The sequence below is a fragment of the Hypanus sabinus genome, chromosome 21, assembly GCF_030144855.1.
Source record: "Hypanus sabinus isolate sHypSab1 chromosome 21, sHypSab1.hap1, whole genome shotgun sequence".
NCBI lineage: Eukaryota > Metazoa > Chordata > Chondrichthyes > Myliobatiformes > Dasyatidae > Hypanus > Hypanus sabinus.
The window spans coordinates 8,270,230-8,288,913 of record NC_082726.1 but is presented as its reverse complement, the minus strand read 5'-3'; the positions used below and the strand labels follow the sequence as shown (position 1 = coordinate 8,288,913).

The window sequence follows — 18,684 nt, the reverse complement described above, 5'->3', positions numbered from 1 at the left end:
AAAGGTAAATCCCTGCTAACTACTTTCCCTCCAGGACAACTGGATCACTCCCTTAGGTGCAATTGTGTGCAGCAAGATCTTCAATGTACATATGGCACAATTACAACTGGATCAAAGGAAGTATCTAATAGAGACTCCTCAGGGGTAAATACTCTCTCAAAATTGTACATGGAGCTCAGAAAAATAGAGGGCTAAGGGTAACCCTAGGTAATTTCTAAGGACATGTTTAGCACATCTTTGTGGGCTGAAGGGCCTGTATCGTGCTGTAGGTTTTCTATGTTTCTATTTAACAAATATTCTGCTTTCTGTTTTGTGTGAAGTGGATGATCTCACAATTTTCCACATTTTACTCCACTAGCCATGTTTTCAGCCTCTTCACATTCTCCAGTGTTCTCCACAATCCTATCCAATTTAGTACCATTAGTGACCCATTACTCTACCCCACCACCATTAAACACACATCGCCTTGCGTCACTTTATGTATACACAATCAATTTATGTACGCAACATTACTAATACTTTTACAGGATTGTTTTTCTATTTATATTTATTGTGTACTTTATGATTATAGGTTTTGAATGCTGCATCAGATCCATAACAATCATTTTGCTCTCCTTTACACTCATTTACTAAAGAATGACAATAAACCATCTTGAATGTTGAATCTTGAGAAATGGAAATGTGAAATTTCTTCCCCTCAGCTAAATCACTGGTAGAAATCTTTGTAGTACCCCATTAGTCCCAGACTGCCAAACTGCAAAAGGCTTGTTTAATCCCACTGCTTACTTTATATTGAATGACAATTCTCATTCCATGTGAGTTTACAGTCCCAGTGATCACTGATCAGGTCTCAATTCCTTCTGCTACTTGTCAGGTGCTTGTATGTTCTTCCCGTGACTCTGGGTGCTTTAGTTCCTTCTCACATTCCAAAGAGTTATGGGTTAGGGTTAGCGAGTTGGGAGCATACTAGGTTGGCTCTGGAAGCACTGTGACTCTTGCAGGCTGCCCACAGCACAACCTTCACTGATTGGTTATACAACAGTGTTAAAATGAATAGGCACTCTGTGAGGCAGCACTAAGTCAGGTACCAATGTACATCAACCTTCCAACACTGGGGTTAAATACATGAATCTCTGTAACAATCCAGTATTTAAGATGCAATCTAAAAGAGACAAATCTTAACAGCTAATTCCTCTGATCAGAATAGCATTGTATTTTGGCATCACTCACAAATCAGTTTTGTACTAATCTGCAATGAATTTCTCAATCAAGATACTGTACTCAGGGTAAGAAATAAACTGAACCTTTTAACAAATTTAGTGTATCTCTTGAGTTTAGCTTTGTTTTCAAAAGGGATAGTTTCCAAGTATCACAGGTTTAACTTACCATCTGTAGGAAAAGGGAAGATTCATCGTATTTGTAGTCATTTTTGCTCTCAAGCACCAGGAAGTGAGCTGCATTAATTATCACCCGTTTCAAATTCATAAGGGAGTGAAATAGCCTGAAAAGGAAGATCACTCATGTTTAGACAACATTCCATCAAATCTCGGCAAAAAGCCCTTGCACTTAAGCAGCACACCCATCTAATCAGATAACCAGTAGATCTTCTAATCATTGGTAAATCTTATATTCATACTGACACAGCATTTCCACAGGTGTTCTCTGAACCCCTCAGATTTGGCTCGAAGAGTGAGAACTTAAAATAATATCCCTCTGAATTAACTTAGCAAGTGTAAACTACCACAATGGGCTTCATAAACCAGACCAACTACTTTACAGATGAACAACAGGAATATTTATATACTTGCTATTTATTTCTGTCACCTTCAAATACCAATTTCATGGAAGTAATGAAGATATGGTTGAGAGCTTGCTGGCAGTTACAACTAAGTACTTTATTAGTAACACCTTTACTGAGAAAATTGTGCTAAATGGTAGCCGCAAACGATGAAGAGATGAACAAAGGTGAGGCTGACCCAAGGGTCGAGATGTGCCGGTGCAAGACAGAGTCAGAACTAGGTCGAGGCATGTTTGAGAAATGATTGGAGCAAGGTCAGAATATGTTTGAGATGGAGTTGGGGAATGCAGAGCGGCGGAATTACAGAGCCTGTCCACCTAAACTGAGAGGAAGGTCTGATCGATCGAAGTGTTGGGCCGATTTGGAAAAGTCAGGCACAGGCCAAAATATGGTGGTAGGGTCCAGGGCCAGAGCACAAGGAAGAGACAGGGCTCAGGTCCTAGTGTGGGGATCGACCTGATGTTTGGACAATTCAACCACCGGGCCAGATGAATTGAAATGGCAGGGTTTTAGGACTGGAGGCAAAGTCACTCAGTGCTCCGTGACATTTGCTCCACTCTCCACGGAACTGAGGCTGAGGCTGTGAGACTACTCTGGCTGCTCTGGACTGAGAACTCTGCGATCATTTGCCCTGCTGTGTGATGAATTGAGGCTATGGGCTTGCTCTGGGCTTCGTGTCTATGGACTCACTTTCGTTCTGAATGCTGTTGGTTGCTTTTATTGTTTTCACAATGTGTGTGTGTATTTTTTTTCCATCTGTGCATTGGGCATTTGTTGGTCTTTTTTAAAAAAAAATGGGTTCTTTCAGGTTTCTTGCTTGTGACTGCCTGTAAGCAGACGAATTCCAAGGTTGTACAATTTATATATACTTTGATAATGAATGTACTTTGAACCTAAGGTAAAGATCAGCTTCATTTGTCACATGTACTTTTTATTTACCCATTCACGGGATGTGGGTGTGGCCAGCTGAGCCCAGTTGCCCTTGAGAAGGTGGCGATGAGATGCCTTCTTGAATTGCTGCAGTCCCTGAGATGTAGGTACACCCACAGTGCTGTTAGGAAGGGAATTCCATGATTTTGACCCAACAACAATGAAGGAATGGCGATATGTTTCCAAGTTAGGATGGTGAGTGACCTGGAGGGGGATTTCCAAGTGGTGGTATTCCAGATATCTGCTGTTCTTGTCCTTCTAGATGGTAGTGGTTGTGGGTCTGGAAGGTGCTGCCTTAGGAACTTTGGTGTGTTGTTGCAGTGCACCTTGTAGATAGTACACACTGCTGCAACTGTTTGTTGATGGTGGAGGGATTGGATGCTTGTGGAAGGGGTATCAATCAAGTGGGCTGACTTGTACTGGATGGTGTCAAGCTTCTTGAGCGTTGCAGGCGAGTGACAAGTACTCCATTACACTCCTGACCTGAGCCTTTAGATGGTGGACAGGCTTTTGGAGTCAAGAGGTGAGTTACACACTGCAGCTTTTGACCTGCTCTAGTAGCAACAGAGTTTATATGGCTAGACCAGTTCAGTTTCCTGTCAATGGTAACCCCCAGGATGTTGATAGTAGCGGATTCAAAGATGGTGATGCCACTGAATGTCAAGGGACGATGCTTAGAGCTTCCCTTTTGGGAAATGGTCATTGCCTGGCACTCGTGTGGCTCGAATGTTATTTGCCACTTGTCTGCCCAAGCCTGGATATTGTCCAGGTCCTGCTGCATATGGAGATGAACTGCTTCACTATCTGAGGAGTAATGAATGGTGCAGAACATTATGCAGTCATCTGCGAACATCCCCACTTCTGACTTTATGACGGTCACTGATGATTAGCTGAAGATGGATGGTCCTAGGACACTTCCCTGAGGAAGTCCTGCAGTGATGTTCTGAGGATGAGATGATTGACCTCCACCCACCACAAACCATCTTTCTTTGTGTCAGGTATGATTCCAACCAGTGGAGGGTTTTGCCCTAATTCCTATTGACTCCATTTTAGCTAGGGAACCTTGTTGCCATACTCAGTCAAATGCTGCCTTGATGTCAAGAGCTATCACTCTCACCTCACCTCTGGTATTTAGCTCTTTGGCCCATGCTTAGACTAAGGTCAGAAGTTGAGTGGCCTTGACAGAACCCAAACTGGGCATCAGTAAGCAGGTTATTTTGAGTAGGTGCTGCATAACAGCACTGTTGATGACCCCTTCCATTACTTTGCTGATGATTGAGAGAAGGCTGATAGGGCGATAATTTGCTGGGTTGGACTTGTCCTTATTCTTGTGTTTAGGACATACCTGGGCAATTTTTCACATTTCCGGGTAGATGCTGGTATTGTAGCTGTACTGGAACAGCTTGGCTAGTGGGGCGGCAAGTTCTGGAGCGCAAGTCTTCAGGATTATTGCCAGGTGTTTGTCCAGGCCCATAGCCTTCGCAGTATCCAGTACTTTTAGCCATTTCTTGATATCAAATGGATGAATCAGATTGGCTGCATACTGACATTTGGGATGCTGGGGACGTCTGGAGGAGGCTGAGCTGAATCATCTGACGAAGATTGTTGCAAATGCCTCAGCCTCATCTTTTGCACAAGTGTGCTGGGCTCCTCTATCTTTGAGGATGGGATATCTGTGGAGCCTCCTTCTCCAGTGAGTTGTTTGGTTGTCCAACACCACTTATAGCTGGATGTGGCAGGACTACAGAGCTTAGATCTGATCCGTTGGTTGTTGGACCACTTAGTTCTGCCTACTACTTGCTGCTTATGGTGTTTGGCATGCAAGTACAAACGTTTGTAGTTCAGTATTGTGGCTTCACCAGGGTGACGCCTCATACTGACGTATGCCTGTTGTTGTTCTCGGCATGCCCTCCTGCACTCTTCATTGAACCAGGGTTGATCCACCTACCCTGGTGGTAATGTTAGAGTGGGGGATATGTTGGGCCATAAGGTTACAGATTGTAGTTGAGTACAATTCTGCCGCTGCTGTTGGCCCACAATGCCTCATAGATGCTCAGTCTGTTCGAAATCCATCCCATTTAGCATGGTGGTAGTGCCACACAATGCAGCAAAGTATCTCTTCAATGTGGAGATGGGACTTAGTCTCCACAAATACTGCGCGGTATGCTAATACATGTACATCAAAACACACAGTGAAATGCTTTGTCTACATAAAATCAAATCAGTGAGATTATGTGGAGCAATCTGCGTCACCATGCTTCCAGCGCCAACAGGATTACAACTTACTAACCCTAATCCACAAGTCCTTGGAGTGTGGGAGGAACCCAGAGTACCTGGAAGAAGTGCCCACGGCCACAGGGAGAACATACAAACTTTTAATCCCAAATCTTACAGCCAGCACTGCAAAATGTCATGCTAATTGCTAACAATACTGGTTCACATTCCACCTTGGGGTTCCCAAACCTTGCCTCCTGTCAACCTGACCACACATGCCTCACAACAAATTTGTAGAAACCATGTGAGAATGTGGACTTCAGGGTTAAAAGTAGAGTGATAGGCTACCAAACTAATATTTCCTGATAGTGCGTTAATTGGAAACGATAGTCTCATTAAAAGAAGCTCCTCGCAGCAAGTACCTGAGCCCATAGTCAACAACCACTACTTCTTTTGAGGTGCCTGTAATGGCATCATGGTGCTGGAATAGGCCTACGTTCCGCCGGGCTTCTGTTAAAAAGCGATAATCGGAAACCGGGTATTTCATATCCACCCCAGAGTGCCGAGCATGATTCAAGGCCAAACTGTACAGTATCTCTGCTGCTCTGCAATAAAATAACACAGTTTACAGAAGGGTGATTTGAGTTATTTACCAAAAATACTCCTAAGCATACTCCTGCCCAAACTTCTGTGCTGTCACTCATTACAATAAACTTTTAAAATACAGAACATAATAGCACAAATCAGGCCCTTTGGTTCACAATATTGTGGTGACCATTTAACCTACTCTAGGATCAATATATTCGTTCCCCCCCACATTTCCTCCATTTTTATATAATTCATCTGCCTATCTAAGAGACCCTAATGTATTTACCTCTACCACCACCCCGGCTGCACCCAATACTATGTGTTACAAAATAAGCACCTCTGAAATTGTCCCTATACTTCCCTCCAGTCACCTTAAAATTATGCCCCATCATATTAGCCACTTCCACCCAGGAAAAAGTCTCTGGCTGTCCACTTGATTTATGCCTCTTATCATCTGGTTTACCTCTATAAAGTCACCTCTCATCATCCTTCGCTCCAAATTCTCACTCATACTCTCCCTATATTTTCCTCTCATTTGTTTTCTCATTTTTGTTCTTTAACATCCATTTAAATTGTTCCTGTAAACAATTTCCCAAGACATTCTCATTCCTTTTCATTGACAATATGAAAGGTCCAAGAGCAGAAATGCATGCAGATACCAAGTGGAGACTTCTTACCTGAGGTGTGATTCCAGCACTCGATCCAGATTCTTATAGAAAGGTCTCGAAGTAAAATAGCCACTCCAATAATGGTCTTCACGATCAGCGTAAGTGAAGAAGTCACCACTGAGAACTGGATAGGATGGAGGCTTGCTGCCAGGGCTAACACCATTCTTCTTGTAAACAGCATCAAAATATTCAGACAGGCTTCCAAACTGTACCTGGAAGCCAAGGACAGAAAGCACTTTATTTCTGTGTCTCTAAAACTTTCCTTCCCAATTTTCTCCAGTCTCTCAAGATAGACTTCCAACTTCAATCTACTTCTATAGGGGCCCTCCAGTACTTTTCCAGAGATCACAATTCAGTATTGCAGACTCTACAATAATGGAGGCCATCACGGTTGAGTCTAATTTGTCCTCAACCAATTCCACATGCTCCCAGCTTTCTGTAACAGGCAGACAGAATCCCAGCAATTCCTCCTGGGCTAACCAGAACCAAGACAACCAATGTCACAATCACTACAGTGGCTAAGCAGATAACTGAATCACAAATCTAGAGCTGGAGACTGGAACCGATCCAATGGAATCTGGCCCAGCAAAATTTTCCTTAAAGAAGCACTTACTTGCACATGAAGCTCAGGGTGAGAGTTCATGTAGTTGAAAAGTTTCTCATAGTTCTGGAACTGCTGGTCCCACTCCATTGCTTTGTCATAACGAAAGTCATCTCCAAGTGGAATCAAAACAACTTTGCTTTTGTATAGCTTGGACTTTTTCCGGTATTGATCCAAAAGTAAGTTTGCTCTGAGCCAAGAGAAAGATATAATGAAATAGAATCATAGGTGTGAAGGAAAAACATGAACGTGTGTCAGCAATATTAAACAAATTGGGCTATAAATCAATCAATTCTTCTAAAATGGCACCAGAGAGCAGTGACACTGTGCTCAATGAACTTCTCGCACTGTTTGTTTGTTTGTTTGTTTATCTATCTATCTATTTATTTATTTATTGAGACCATAAGATATAAGAGTAGAAGTAGCCCATTTAATCATGGCCTGATCCAATTCTTCCAGTCATCCCCACTCCCCAGCCTTCTTTCCATACCCCTTGATGTCCTGGCTAATCAAGAACCTATCTATCTCTGCTTTAAATGCACCCAATGACTTGGCCTCCACAGCCGCTTGTGGCAACAAATTCCACAGATTTAGCACTCTCTGACTAAAGTAATTTCTCCACAACTCTGTTCTAAATGGATATCCTTCAATCCTGAAGTTGTGCCCTCTTGTCCTAAACTCCCCTACCATGGGAAATAACCTTGCCATATCTAATCTGTTCAGGCCTTTTAACATTTGGAATGTTTCTATGAGATTTGCTCTCATTCTCCTGAACTCCAAGGAACACAGCCCAAGAGATGCCAGATGTTCCTCATATGGTAACCCTTCTATTTATTTTCAAAACATAAGAGGATCTGCAGATGCTGGAAATCCAGAGCAACACACACAAAATGCTGCAGGAACTCAGCAGGTCAGGCAGCATCTATGGAAACGAATAAACAGCCAAAACTTCAGGCCAAGACCATGAAGGGTCTTAGCCCAAAACGTCAAAGGTCCATTCATTTCCATAGATGCCACCTGATCTGCTGGGTTCCTCCAGTATCGTGTGTGTGTGCTTGTTAGATTTTACACACATTCTTATTGTAACTTAGCATTTTAAGGTACTGCTGCCGTAAAAGAACAAATCGCATGACATATATCAGTATCGATGAACCTAATTCTGATAAATGATTCAATCACCTCAAAGTCTAAATCGAGTTTAATGTCACGTGCACTAGTATATGTATGCACTGGTTCACTGAAAGGCTTATTTGCAGCAGCCATCTGAATAACAACAAATGATAATTAAAGCAGTGGTATCAAAGGACTATAAAATCAATGAAGTCAATTACATTGCACATATTTCTTGTCAACTCTGCCATGGACGGTCCCAAGCCCAGCTGCGAAAGGAAGAGGATTGTGCATGGGGCCAGCAAACCCATCCTGTAAAAACCCAGAGCTACAGAAATGCTAGTAGAAACTCCGAAGACCTCAACCCGGGTCCAGGATAGAGGACTCTGGTAAGTTGTTGTTGACAGACTATATAGAAGGTGTGATGGGCTTAAGTCATATTTCTTGTCAACTTTTCCAAATATAAATTCCTACGTCTAAGTTTATAATGTCAAACTGTAATTAAATTCTTCTGCTGGCAGAGGTGTCATAATTACACCGAATATCAGGTAAACAAACAACCCATTTAGATTGGCAGATTCTAATATGAATGTGAATACAAAATTTAATAATGGAATCATATACAAATAAAGGCAAAATTGCACGTCAATCACATTATTTCTCAGTTCCTGTCATCAGTTTTCAAAACATTCACACTTGAATTTGTGTCACATAGCATCCTAGTCAATCTAAGTTACATCTTTGCTTAAGCTTCAACTGTCTATAACTACAGAGGCAAAAAACTGCACAAGGCTATACCGGTCTTGATTCCATGTGTGCAGACTTGGGAGAAAAGTAGTGGATACAGCCCAGTCAATCACAGGAAAAGCCTTGACCATCATTAAGCACATTTACAAGGAGCACTGCCATATGAAAGCAGCATCCATCATCGAGGACCCAAATATTCAAACAGAATCAGGTTTAATATCACCAGGTTTAATGTCATGAATATTGTTGTCTTTGCAGAAGCAGTAGAATACAATACATAATACCATTGGAAAGGAGGTACAGGAGCCTTAGGTCCCACAACACCAGGTTTATGAATCAGGCTCTTCAACCATCAGGCTCCTGAACCAGCATGGATAACCTCACTCGCCTCAGCACTGAAATGCTCACAACCAATGGTCTCACTTTCAAGGAGTCGTGTTCTCAGTATCATTATTTATTTCTGTTTCTTTCCTGCACTGGCATAATTTGTCTTCTTTTTCACATTGGCTGCATGTCAGTCTTTGTGTGTAGTTTTTTTATTAACTTTATTATATGTCTTTGTTCTACTGTAAATGCCTGTAAGAAAAATAATCTCAGGGTAACATATAGTGGTATATACATATTTAGATAATAAATTTACTTTGTCATGGACTGTATGGAACATAACATTGAAGCCAAACGACTAACACAAAAGATGGCCATAGTGCAGGTAAATCCAGATCAGGGTGATCTCTGCATTGTTTATTGATTTGAACTTGGAAGGTAGAGCTTTATTCCTGGTTCTAATGACTTGGCGTAGCATTAAATGGATAGAAAGTTATCTGCATGCTTGGGTTATAAAAGTAAAACCTTGCTTAAAGATAATCTGATCACCATCAATTGAAAACACAATTTGAGTACTTCTGATTCTTTCCCCGAAGCCACTGGCACAATAGTGGAAGAACATGACTGATATGGATCAGGAGGACACATGGCAAGAGTAGGCAAGTCATCCTTTGCTGGATAAAGAACACGGGCCAGCAATCATAGTACAGTCCACCTGACCCCAAATAAACTGACATGAATCCAACACAAATGGTTGTTTGAGTCCCAGTAAGTGAAGAGCAGATACAGATTCATTAATTTATCACATGTACATTGAAACAAAGTGAAATGTGTTGTTTGCAAGGACACAACCCAAGGATGTGCTGGGGGCAGCCCGCAAGTGTCACCACACATTCTGACACCAACATAGCATGTCACCGTGTTCTGCAGAACAACATAGTCACTTCTGTCTCTTTCATACTCACACTTCTAAAACCAATTGGTTGCAGCAGTGATGATTTGGTGTGTCCTATTAAAGAGTTGAATACTTATTTTGTTTTATATTTGTAAACTAATTCGATCACTTTGTAGAGATCTGTTTTCAGTATGACATGAAAGATACATTTTCTGTTGATCAGTGTCAGAAAAAACCCAAATTAAATCCACTGTGATTCAATGCTATAAAACAATAAAACATGAAAACTTCAGGGGGAGGGGAATACATTTTATAGGCACTGTACAATCAACATACATCAGCTAGCTTATGTTTTATAATTATTGTGTTTATAACTAAGCAGATAGCTTTTAACAAAAGGAGGACTTTTGCATTCAGTTAAGCATTCAATATTATTCCTTCATAGCACCCAACTAGACCATGAACAACAGCTTGGATATTTCCCACCACTCTCCCTGCTGCTAAGAATGCCTTTCAAAAAATTAATCATGGGAGGGACAATGGGATATCACCAAACATTGGAGATCTTCAAGAACAAAACACATTAAGAGATAGTACACAAGCTGCACTTAAGTGGACAGGAGGGCTCTATAACGGGTAGACAAAGCTCCCCAACCCATCACCAACACCAGCCTACTGCCATCAAAGACATATATACAAAAAGGTGATGGGTAAAAAGTCAGCAATATCATTAAGGATACCCCCCTACCCCCACCACTCTGTTCATGGATTGTTTGTCCCACTCCCATCAGGGAGGAGGTTATGTTGCATCCATACCAGGACCACCAGATTCAGTAACAATTGCTTTCCCCAACCAGTAAGACTGAGCAACACCTCCACCTACTAACCCACCCTATCACAACACCCACCACTACTGTCAGTCACCTCACGTAAGATATTCCTGTGCCTAGCATCACTTTATGTACATACAATCAATGTATATAAGCAATTTTTTGTACTTATAGTTATTATGTTCTTTATCTTATTTAACAAGTATATCGTTATTCTTCACACTTCTGCACTGGAAATGACATTAAACAATCTTGAAAACGTACTCTAATTTGAAAGGAATTAAGTCCTCCCACGGTGATAATTAAAAGGTAGATAAAAAAAGATTACTTCACCAAGAGTCAAAGTAATCCAAGTTAGAATTGATCATTGCAGCCATAAATGGAGAGAAAATACAGATTAAACAGACTGTGACACATAACTGGTGAGTAGGAATCCAGATTAAGCACGTTCTTTAGGGCAGCACAATCACTGCAGTGCTATCGATCATTGAATCAGTGCTCATTTCTTGCTGCTGTCTGTAAGAAGTTTGTACGTTCTCTGTGTGACAGCATAGGTTTCCTCTGGGTTCTCCTGTTCCCTCCTATATTCCAAAGATTATGGTTAGGGTTAGTAAACTGAAGGCATGCTACGTTGATGCCAGAAGAGTGGAGACACTTGCGAGCAGCCTCAGCACAGTCCTTGGACTGCTGTTCGTTGCCGCAGAATGATGCACTTCAGAACGTTCTGATGTATATGTGACAAATAAAGCTGATCTTTAGTTAATAAGCTAATCTTTACTCAGACAAACAACAACTTTATTTGATGAGCAGCAAGAGAGAAGCCAGTAGAGAATGATGGAACCCATGACAGTCCATGAGATCAGCTCCTACCTCTCTGCCACATTGGCATCGTTTATCATTTTAGGTGGGACTTTCCAAGGACAGCTGATGCGTCCTCCAGGGAGGCGCCTGAAGTCAAACTGGCAGCAAATTTTAGGGTCAGGCCCACAGGTGTGTGGAACATCATAACTGTAGAAAGGCATCAGTTGACAGAAGATATCTGTGCTTGTATCAGTGTCTAGAGAAAAAATATGGCAGGGGAGAAGCAAAACGTTTAATTATGTTGATTTTTGAGAAATGCAAGAATTTATGTAATTTTTCACACTCCCTCAATAAAATAAACTTAAATAAAAAAGACATTGGAATTGATCAATCAACATCTGGAAGTGCTTCCTTTCTGATAAAACGGATTACTGCACATTTCCAACACTTCCTTGGTCCAGTCCGTTCCCACTCACGTCCATGATGCCACTTCAACAGATTTTTTTATTTGGTCCCCACTGGTTCAAATTCACCACAAACGTATCATCTCTGTGCACCTCCATCCCATATCAGAGGAAGGCCCAACTATCCCTGCCAACTATGCCCCACCTTAAGGCATTTTTCACCATAGGCACATAGGACATGCCTTTCACCTCTTCTTTCCACCATCTTTCCAAATGGAGTTGCATTTCTAACCTGATCTACTGTTCACACTGACAAATACAGATTGGGTGACCCTTTTGCAGATAACCAGCATTTGGTCTGTAGGAGTGACGCAGAGTTCCTGGCTGCCTGCCATTTTAGTTCTTCACCCTACTTCTGCTCTGAACTGTCTTTGAATTTCTTCACTGTTAAAACAAAGTCAAATGTAAGCTTGAAGAACAATATCTAATGTTCTCCTGCAGCCTTTCAGACTCAATACCAAATTCTTCAACTTTAGGTAATTAACTTTTTTTTGCTGTATGTATTCAATTCTGGTAGAATTGCTATTTCTGCTGTCGTTACTTTGGCTTAGTTTCTCTATTCTTTTATTATAATGGTTGGGCCTATCCCATAGCCTGACTGTTAACAAAATATCACACAAAGCAGCATAATATGCTTCTAACTGCTATGTTAAGTCATATGGTCTCACACTGTTGCAGTTATTTCCTTCTTTTCTACTCATCTTTCTCTACCTTCTCTGTTAATAACACTAAACTAGTTCTCTCTTTCCCAATTCTGACAAAAGAATTGAGCCCTGAAACATTAACTGTTTCTCTTTCCACAGCTGCTGCCTGATCTGCCGAATTTTCTTCAACGCTTTGTTTTATTCTAGTGTGTGAATTTATTTCCAGTTTATGAGATTTCTTTGCATTGTTGCTCTCACTTACCCCAGGTCTGTCTCCACATGAACTCCAGGTTTTTGGTAGCTGCAAGGTGTTTTTTGATGGAGTAGTGTACCCTTTGGATGAGCATGCTGGTCAGGTTGGACTGTTTGAGTAGGTAGGGCATTGTTGAGCTGTGTCCGAAAGGGTCAATTGCCCATCCTGATTTTGGGATCACTCCTATGAATACAAAATGTAGGTGCACACTCATGGGTATATACATCACATCAACCACAGGGTAGATATCATGTTTGAAAAACCCTAGACTATACAGAAACTAATAATAGTTAATTTCATGTCCATGACATGCTATAATACCATAAGACACAGGAGCAGAATTAGGCCATTCGGCCCATCAAGTCTACTCCATTCCATCATGACTGATTTATTATCCTTCTGAAGCACATTCTACTGCCTTCTCCCCTTAACTTTTGATGCCTTGACTAATCAAGAATGTATCAACCTCCACTTAAAATATACTCAGTGACTTGGCCTCCACAACTCTTTGTGGCGATGAATTCCACAGATTCACCAGCCCCTGGCTAAAGAAATTTCTCTTCAACTCTGTTCTAAATGGATATCCCTAACATTCTAAAACTGTGCCCTCTGGTCAAGATTCACCTATAATAGGAAACATCCTCTCCAAATCCACTATCTCAGCCTTTCAATATCTGAGATTACCCCTCATTTCTAAAATACCACTAACAAAGTTTTCATACTCCTATATGGAATAAATCAAAGTCCAGTTTCAAACTATGGGAATGGTAGCCTGGCTTTAAAAATATATTTAAAAATATAGTTTAAAAATTGTTCTCCTCATTTGTGCCAACTCCCACCACCGTGAATGGGATCACTCCTCTGATGTAAGTGGTACTAATAATTTTACCTTACTTGTTTACATTAACTATACAAATGAGTGAAGTTGAACAACTTGACTGTGTGCTTTCATAAGCTCCCAGACTAAACATGAAAAAACATTGATTAACATTCAGTACATTCCACTTACTGCCACAGTCAAGCTTTACAACCATGGCTACTGGATATGGAAAGCCATTCTCCCAGAAATAACAATTTGGTAAAATCAGCTACTCAGTTTGCACAATGTTGACTGAGAGATAAATATCATCCAGAACATTAGAGATAAGTCCCTGGTTCTTCTTCCAAACTGTTCAAAAGAATTCTCTGTGCTTAGATCAGAACGGAGCTGTGGTTTGCGCTTATGATGCCATCTGAAAGACAAGTCTAACAGTTACAAACAAGAGAAAATCTTGTTTGTCTAACAGTTGACCACTGTGCCAAGCCCTGCACTTAAAGGAAATCGTGGATATCCAATTGGTCAGATAACTTTTAATCTCAGACATGCTGTAAATGCTCCAGCCTAATCTGCAAAGTTCTCACAGGGCAAGATAGAAACCAGGGTACACTTTAAAAAAAAATACCCTGAACTGGCAACCCTTTATTTACATTCAAAGGATAAGGGCAAAACTGATTGTGAAAGAAAATTATAAAGATTAGATTAATTTTGAATTAAATGTTGTTCTCAAGCTTGACTAGCTAGATATTGCTCAAGACCTGGGTCATGAGGGTGATGAGAAAAGAGGCAGACGCTGCCTTGCTTGTGTGAGCCAACAATAGCCAGACATGGATCATGCCAGCAAGAGGTATTGTTAACTTTTGTCCAAGATTGTCTAGCAAGTAGCAACTAAAGGAACTAACTGCAGAGACATAATTTTGTGCATCGTGCAGGAATGTTGTAAACTTACTGATACCCAACAAGTGCTTTGGAAATCACTGACCAAATAAGTTTAGTTGTTGGCTATTGCCCAAAATTTACTGTACAGATCTAAGATGTAACCGGACACTGTTGGAGTCGCAAGACAAATGGCCCCCTGTGATCATGTAATAAAAAGGGTTAACTGTATACTGAGGTCCGTGTCTTATTTCTGTTCCCTAACAGAGTAAAGTCTCTTGATAGTGATTGGCCACGAGATTATTTTACGGTAGAGTAAGTTATTCCAACACTGATGAAACTCTCACTTACTGAACAGACTTAATGGGCCAAATGGCCTAATTCTGCTCCTATGTCTATGCCTTGAGACAGTGGCAATGGTGGTTCTTCCCCTATGCCATCACGTTTCTGAATGGTCCATAAACCCACAAGCATTACCTCGCTATCCCTCTTTTGCACTACTTACTTTTTTTAAATTGTAACTTACAGTAATTTTGTCTTGTACTGTATTGCTGTTGCAAAACAACAAATTTCATGACTTATATCAGTGTTAATAAACATGATTGATCAAAGTTACAGGGAAGTAGTCACCCCAAAGTTGCAGGAGGCGAGTAGCTGGGTGACTGTCAGAAGAAATGGTAATAGGCAGCTAGAGCAGAGCACCCCTGTGGCCATTCCTGTCAAAAACAAGTACACCACTTCGGATACTTTTGTGGGGGATGACCTCCCAGGAGAATGCCACAGTGACTGGGTTACAGGCACTGAGCATGAGTCCGTGGTGAAGAGGGAAAGAGAACAAAGGAGTGGTAGTGATAGGAGGCTCGGTAGTGAGGGGAACAGATAGGAGATTCTGTGGACGTGAACGGGACACCCAGATGGTATGTTGCCTCCCAGGTGCCAGTCAGGGATGTCTCAGATTGTGTCCGCAACAATTTGGAGAGCGAGTGGGAGCAGCCAGATGTCTTGGTACATATTGGTACCAATGACATAGAAAGGAAAAGCAATGAGGTCCTGAAAAGAGAATTTAGAGAGCTGGGTAGAAAGCGGAGGAGCAAGACCTCCCGGGTAGTAGTTTCCGGATTGCTGCCTGTGCTGCGCATCAATGGGGTAGAAGCAGGATGATATGGCATATAAATGAGTGGCTAAGAAGCTGGTGCAAGGGGCAGGGCTTCAGGTTCTTGGATAATTGGGATCTCTTCTGGGAAAAGTATGATCTGTTCAAAAGTGACGGGTTGCACCTTAACCAGAGGGGGACCAATATTCTCACAGGGAGGTTAGTTAGAGCTATTAGGGAGGTTTTAATTAACTTGGCGGGGGGTGGGGGGGGGGGAGAACCAGAGTGAAGGGAGTCAGGAAAGGACAGATGGTAAAAAGTAAAGATAGCATGCAGTCAAATTGTCAGGAAGGGCAGGCAGGTGATGGGACTCAGTTGCAGCCAACAGGCTGAGTATCAAATCATTAGGGATGCTGAATCAGAAAGGACAGCAATTATGGTACTCAATGTGTTGTATTTAAATGTGCATAGTATAAGACATAAGGTGGATGATTTTGTTGCAGTATTACAGATTGCCAGGTATGACGATATGGCCATCACTGAATCGTGACTGAAGGATGGTTGCAGTTGGGAAAGTCCAAGGTCACACGTTGTATTGGAGGGGTAGGAAGGTAAGCAGAGGTGGTGGTGTGGCTTTACTGGTAAAGAATTGTATCAAATCAGTAGAAAGATATGTCATAGGATTGGAAGCTATTGAATCCTTGTGGCTTGAGTTTAGAAACTGCAAGGGTAAAAGGACACAGATGGCAGTTATATACCGGCCTCCCAATGGTAGCTAGGAGGTGGACCACAGGTTACAACAGGAAATAGAAAAGGCAAGTCAAAAGGGCAATGTTATGGCAGTCATGGGAGATTTTAACATGCAGGTCGATTGGAAAAATCAGGTTGGTAATGGATCTCAAGAGTGTGAGTTGGTTGAATGCCTAAGATATAGCTTTTTAGAGCAGTTTGTCATTGTGCCTACTAGGGGATCAGCTATACTGGATTGGGTGATATGTAACGAACTGGAGACGATTAGGGAGCTTAGGAAACAGTGATCACAATATGATTGTGTTCAACTTGAAATTTGATAGGGAGAAAATAAAATCTGATGTAGCAGTATTTCAGCAGAGTAAGAGAAATTACAGTGGTATGTAAGACGAGTTGGACAAAGTAAATTGGAAGGAGCTGCTGGCAGGGATGCCAACAGAGCAGCAATGGCATGCGTTTCTGGGAATAATGAGGAAGGTGCAGGACATGTGCATTCCAAAAAGGAAGAAGTACTCAAAAGATAAAATAGTACAACAGTGGCTGACAAGGGAAGTTAAAGCTATTGTAAAAGCAAAAGAGAGAGCATACAACAAAGCAAAAATTAGTGGGAAGATAGGGGACTGGGAAGTTCTTAAAAACCAACAGAGAACAGCTAAAAAAAAATCATTAGAAGGCAAAAGATTAAATATGAAAGCAAGCTAGCAAATGTTACGCCTGCAGCCCCCTCCTTTTTGAGAATCGCAGGATCGCTATTGATTTGGGTCAGGAGACCCAAGAAATGAGAGAGAGACGTTTAGAATGTCTTGACCCAAAGTGGGCTGGTTGGTGGAGGGATTGCATCACCCCAACCTGATTGACATCTGAGACCCTGTAAGTCAGGATAAAAGAGGGTCTGTGGGAACAGCCCCTCAGACGCACCAGAAGAAACGCTAGCGATCCTGTGCTAGCAAAAGCCGGTGGGAAGGCCACGTGCGTCCGTTTCCATTTGCCCCGGAATCGGTGTGCCTTGACCACGGAAGCTAACAAAGGGGAAATCAACTCCCAACGACTCTCGAAGGATTAACATCATAAAAGGAATGGGCAAGTTTTAACCCGTCTTTCTCTCAAACCAGAAAGCTGCAGCTTGAATGAACTAAAGTGACTTTTATATTTCCATCGGACAATACATTATCCCCCTAGACAACGATAGCGCTATTTCTTATTGATTATTATTATACCCGCACTTCTAGATTTAGTATTGACGACGTATATTATCTGTATGTTTGCATTGATATTATTGTTGTGTACTTTTATCAATAAATACTGTTAAAATAGTACCATCAGAATTCAACGGACCTCTCTATCTTTGCTGGTAAGTGACCCAGTTACAGGGTAAGTAACACAAATAATATCAAAGTGGATAGTACAAGTATTTTCAAGTATGTTAAAAATAAAAGAGAAATGAGAGTGGAAATAGGACCCCTAGAAAATGAGGCAGGAGTAATAATAACAGGGGACAAGGAGATGGCTGATGAACTAAATGATTATTTTGCATCAGTCTTCACTGTGGAAGACATTAGCAGTAGGTCTGATGTTGTAGTGTGTGAAGAGAAATGTGTGTAGTTACCGCTCAAAGAGAGAAGGTGCTCAAAAAGCTGAAAAGCCTAAAGGTACATAAATCACCCAGACCAGTGGAACTGCACCCTAAGGTTCTGAAAGAGGTAGTGTTAAGAGTTTGTGGTGAAATTAGAAATGAATTTTCAAAAATCATTGAACTCTGGCAAGGTACCAGAGGGCTAAAGAATTGCAAATGTTACCCCACTCTTTAAGAAAGGAGGAAGGCAGTAGAAAGGAAATTATGGAAAAGCTAGCCTGACCTGAAGGCAAATGCCATGTTGGCATTCATTTCAAGAGGTCCAGAATACAAGAGCAAGGATGTGATGCTGAGGCTTTAAAAGGCCCTTGAGTATTGCAGATGTTCACAAGGATGATTCCATGAATGAAAAGGTTATCATATGAGGAACGTTTGATGGCTCTGGGTCTGTACTCGCTGGAATTCAGAAGGATGAGGGGTGATCTCATTGAAACCTTTTGAATGTTGAAAGGCATAGACAGAGTAGATGTGGAAAGGATGCTTCCCATGGTGGGAGAGTCTAGGACAAGAGGGCACAGCCTCCCTATCAAAACAAAGATGCGGAAAAATTTCTTTAGCCAAAGTGTGGTGAATTTGTGGAATTTGTTGCCACATGCGGCTGTGGAGGCCAGGTCTTTGGGTGTATTTAAGGCAGAGATTGATAGTTCT

At 41.5% G+C, this 18,684-nt stretch overlaps 1 protein-coding gene across 1 annotated transcript in view; it reads right to left on the bottom strand.

Moving 5' to 3' along the window:
- The window catches only part of man2a2 (mannosidase, alpha, class 2A, member 2), an 83,046-nt gene that overhangs the window by 33,359 nt on the left and 31,003 nt on the right, over positions 1 to 18,684 (bottom strand). Inside the window, exons 6-11 of the mRNA XM_059945913.1 lie at positions 12,877 to 13,050; positions 11,576 to 11,762; positions 6,812 to 6,989; positions 6,208 to 6,410; positions 5,365 to 5,547; positions 1,387 to 1,501 (exon numbers count right to left, since the gene is read on the bottom strand). Of these exons, the coding sequence (XP_059801896.1) occupies positions 1,387 to 1,501; positions 5,365 to 5,547; positions 6,208 to 6,410; positions 6,812 to 6,989; positions 11,576 to 11,762; positions 12,877 to 13,050 (1,040 nt within the window). The remainder of the gene's footprint in view (positions 1 to 1,386; positions 1,502 to 5,364; positions 5,548 to 6,207; positions 6,411 to 6,811; positions 6,990 to 11,575; positions 11,763 to 12,876; positions 13,051 to 18,684) is intronic.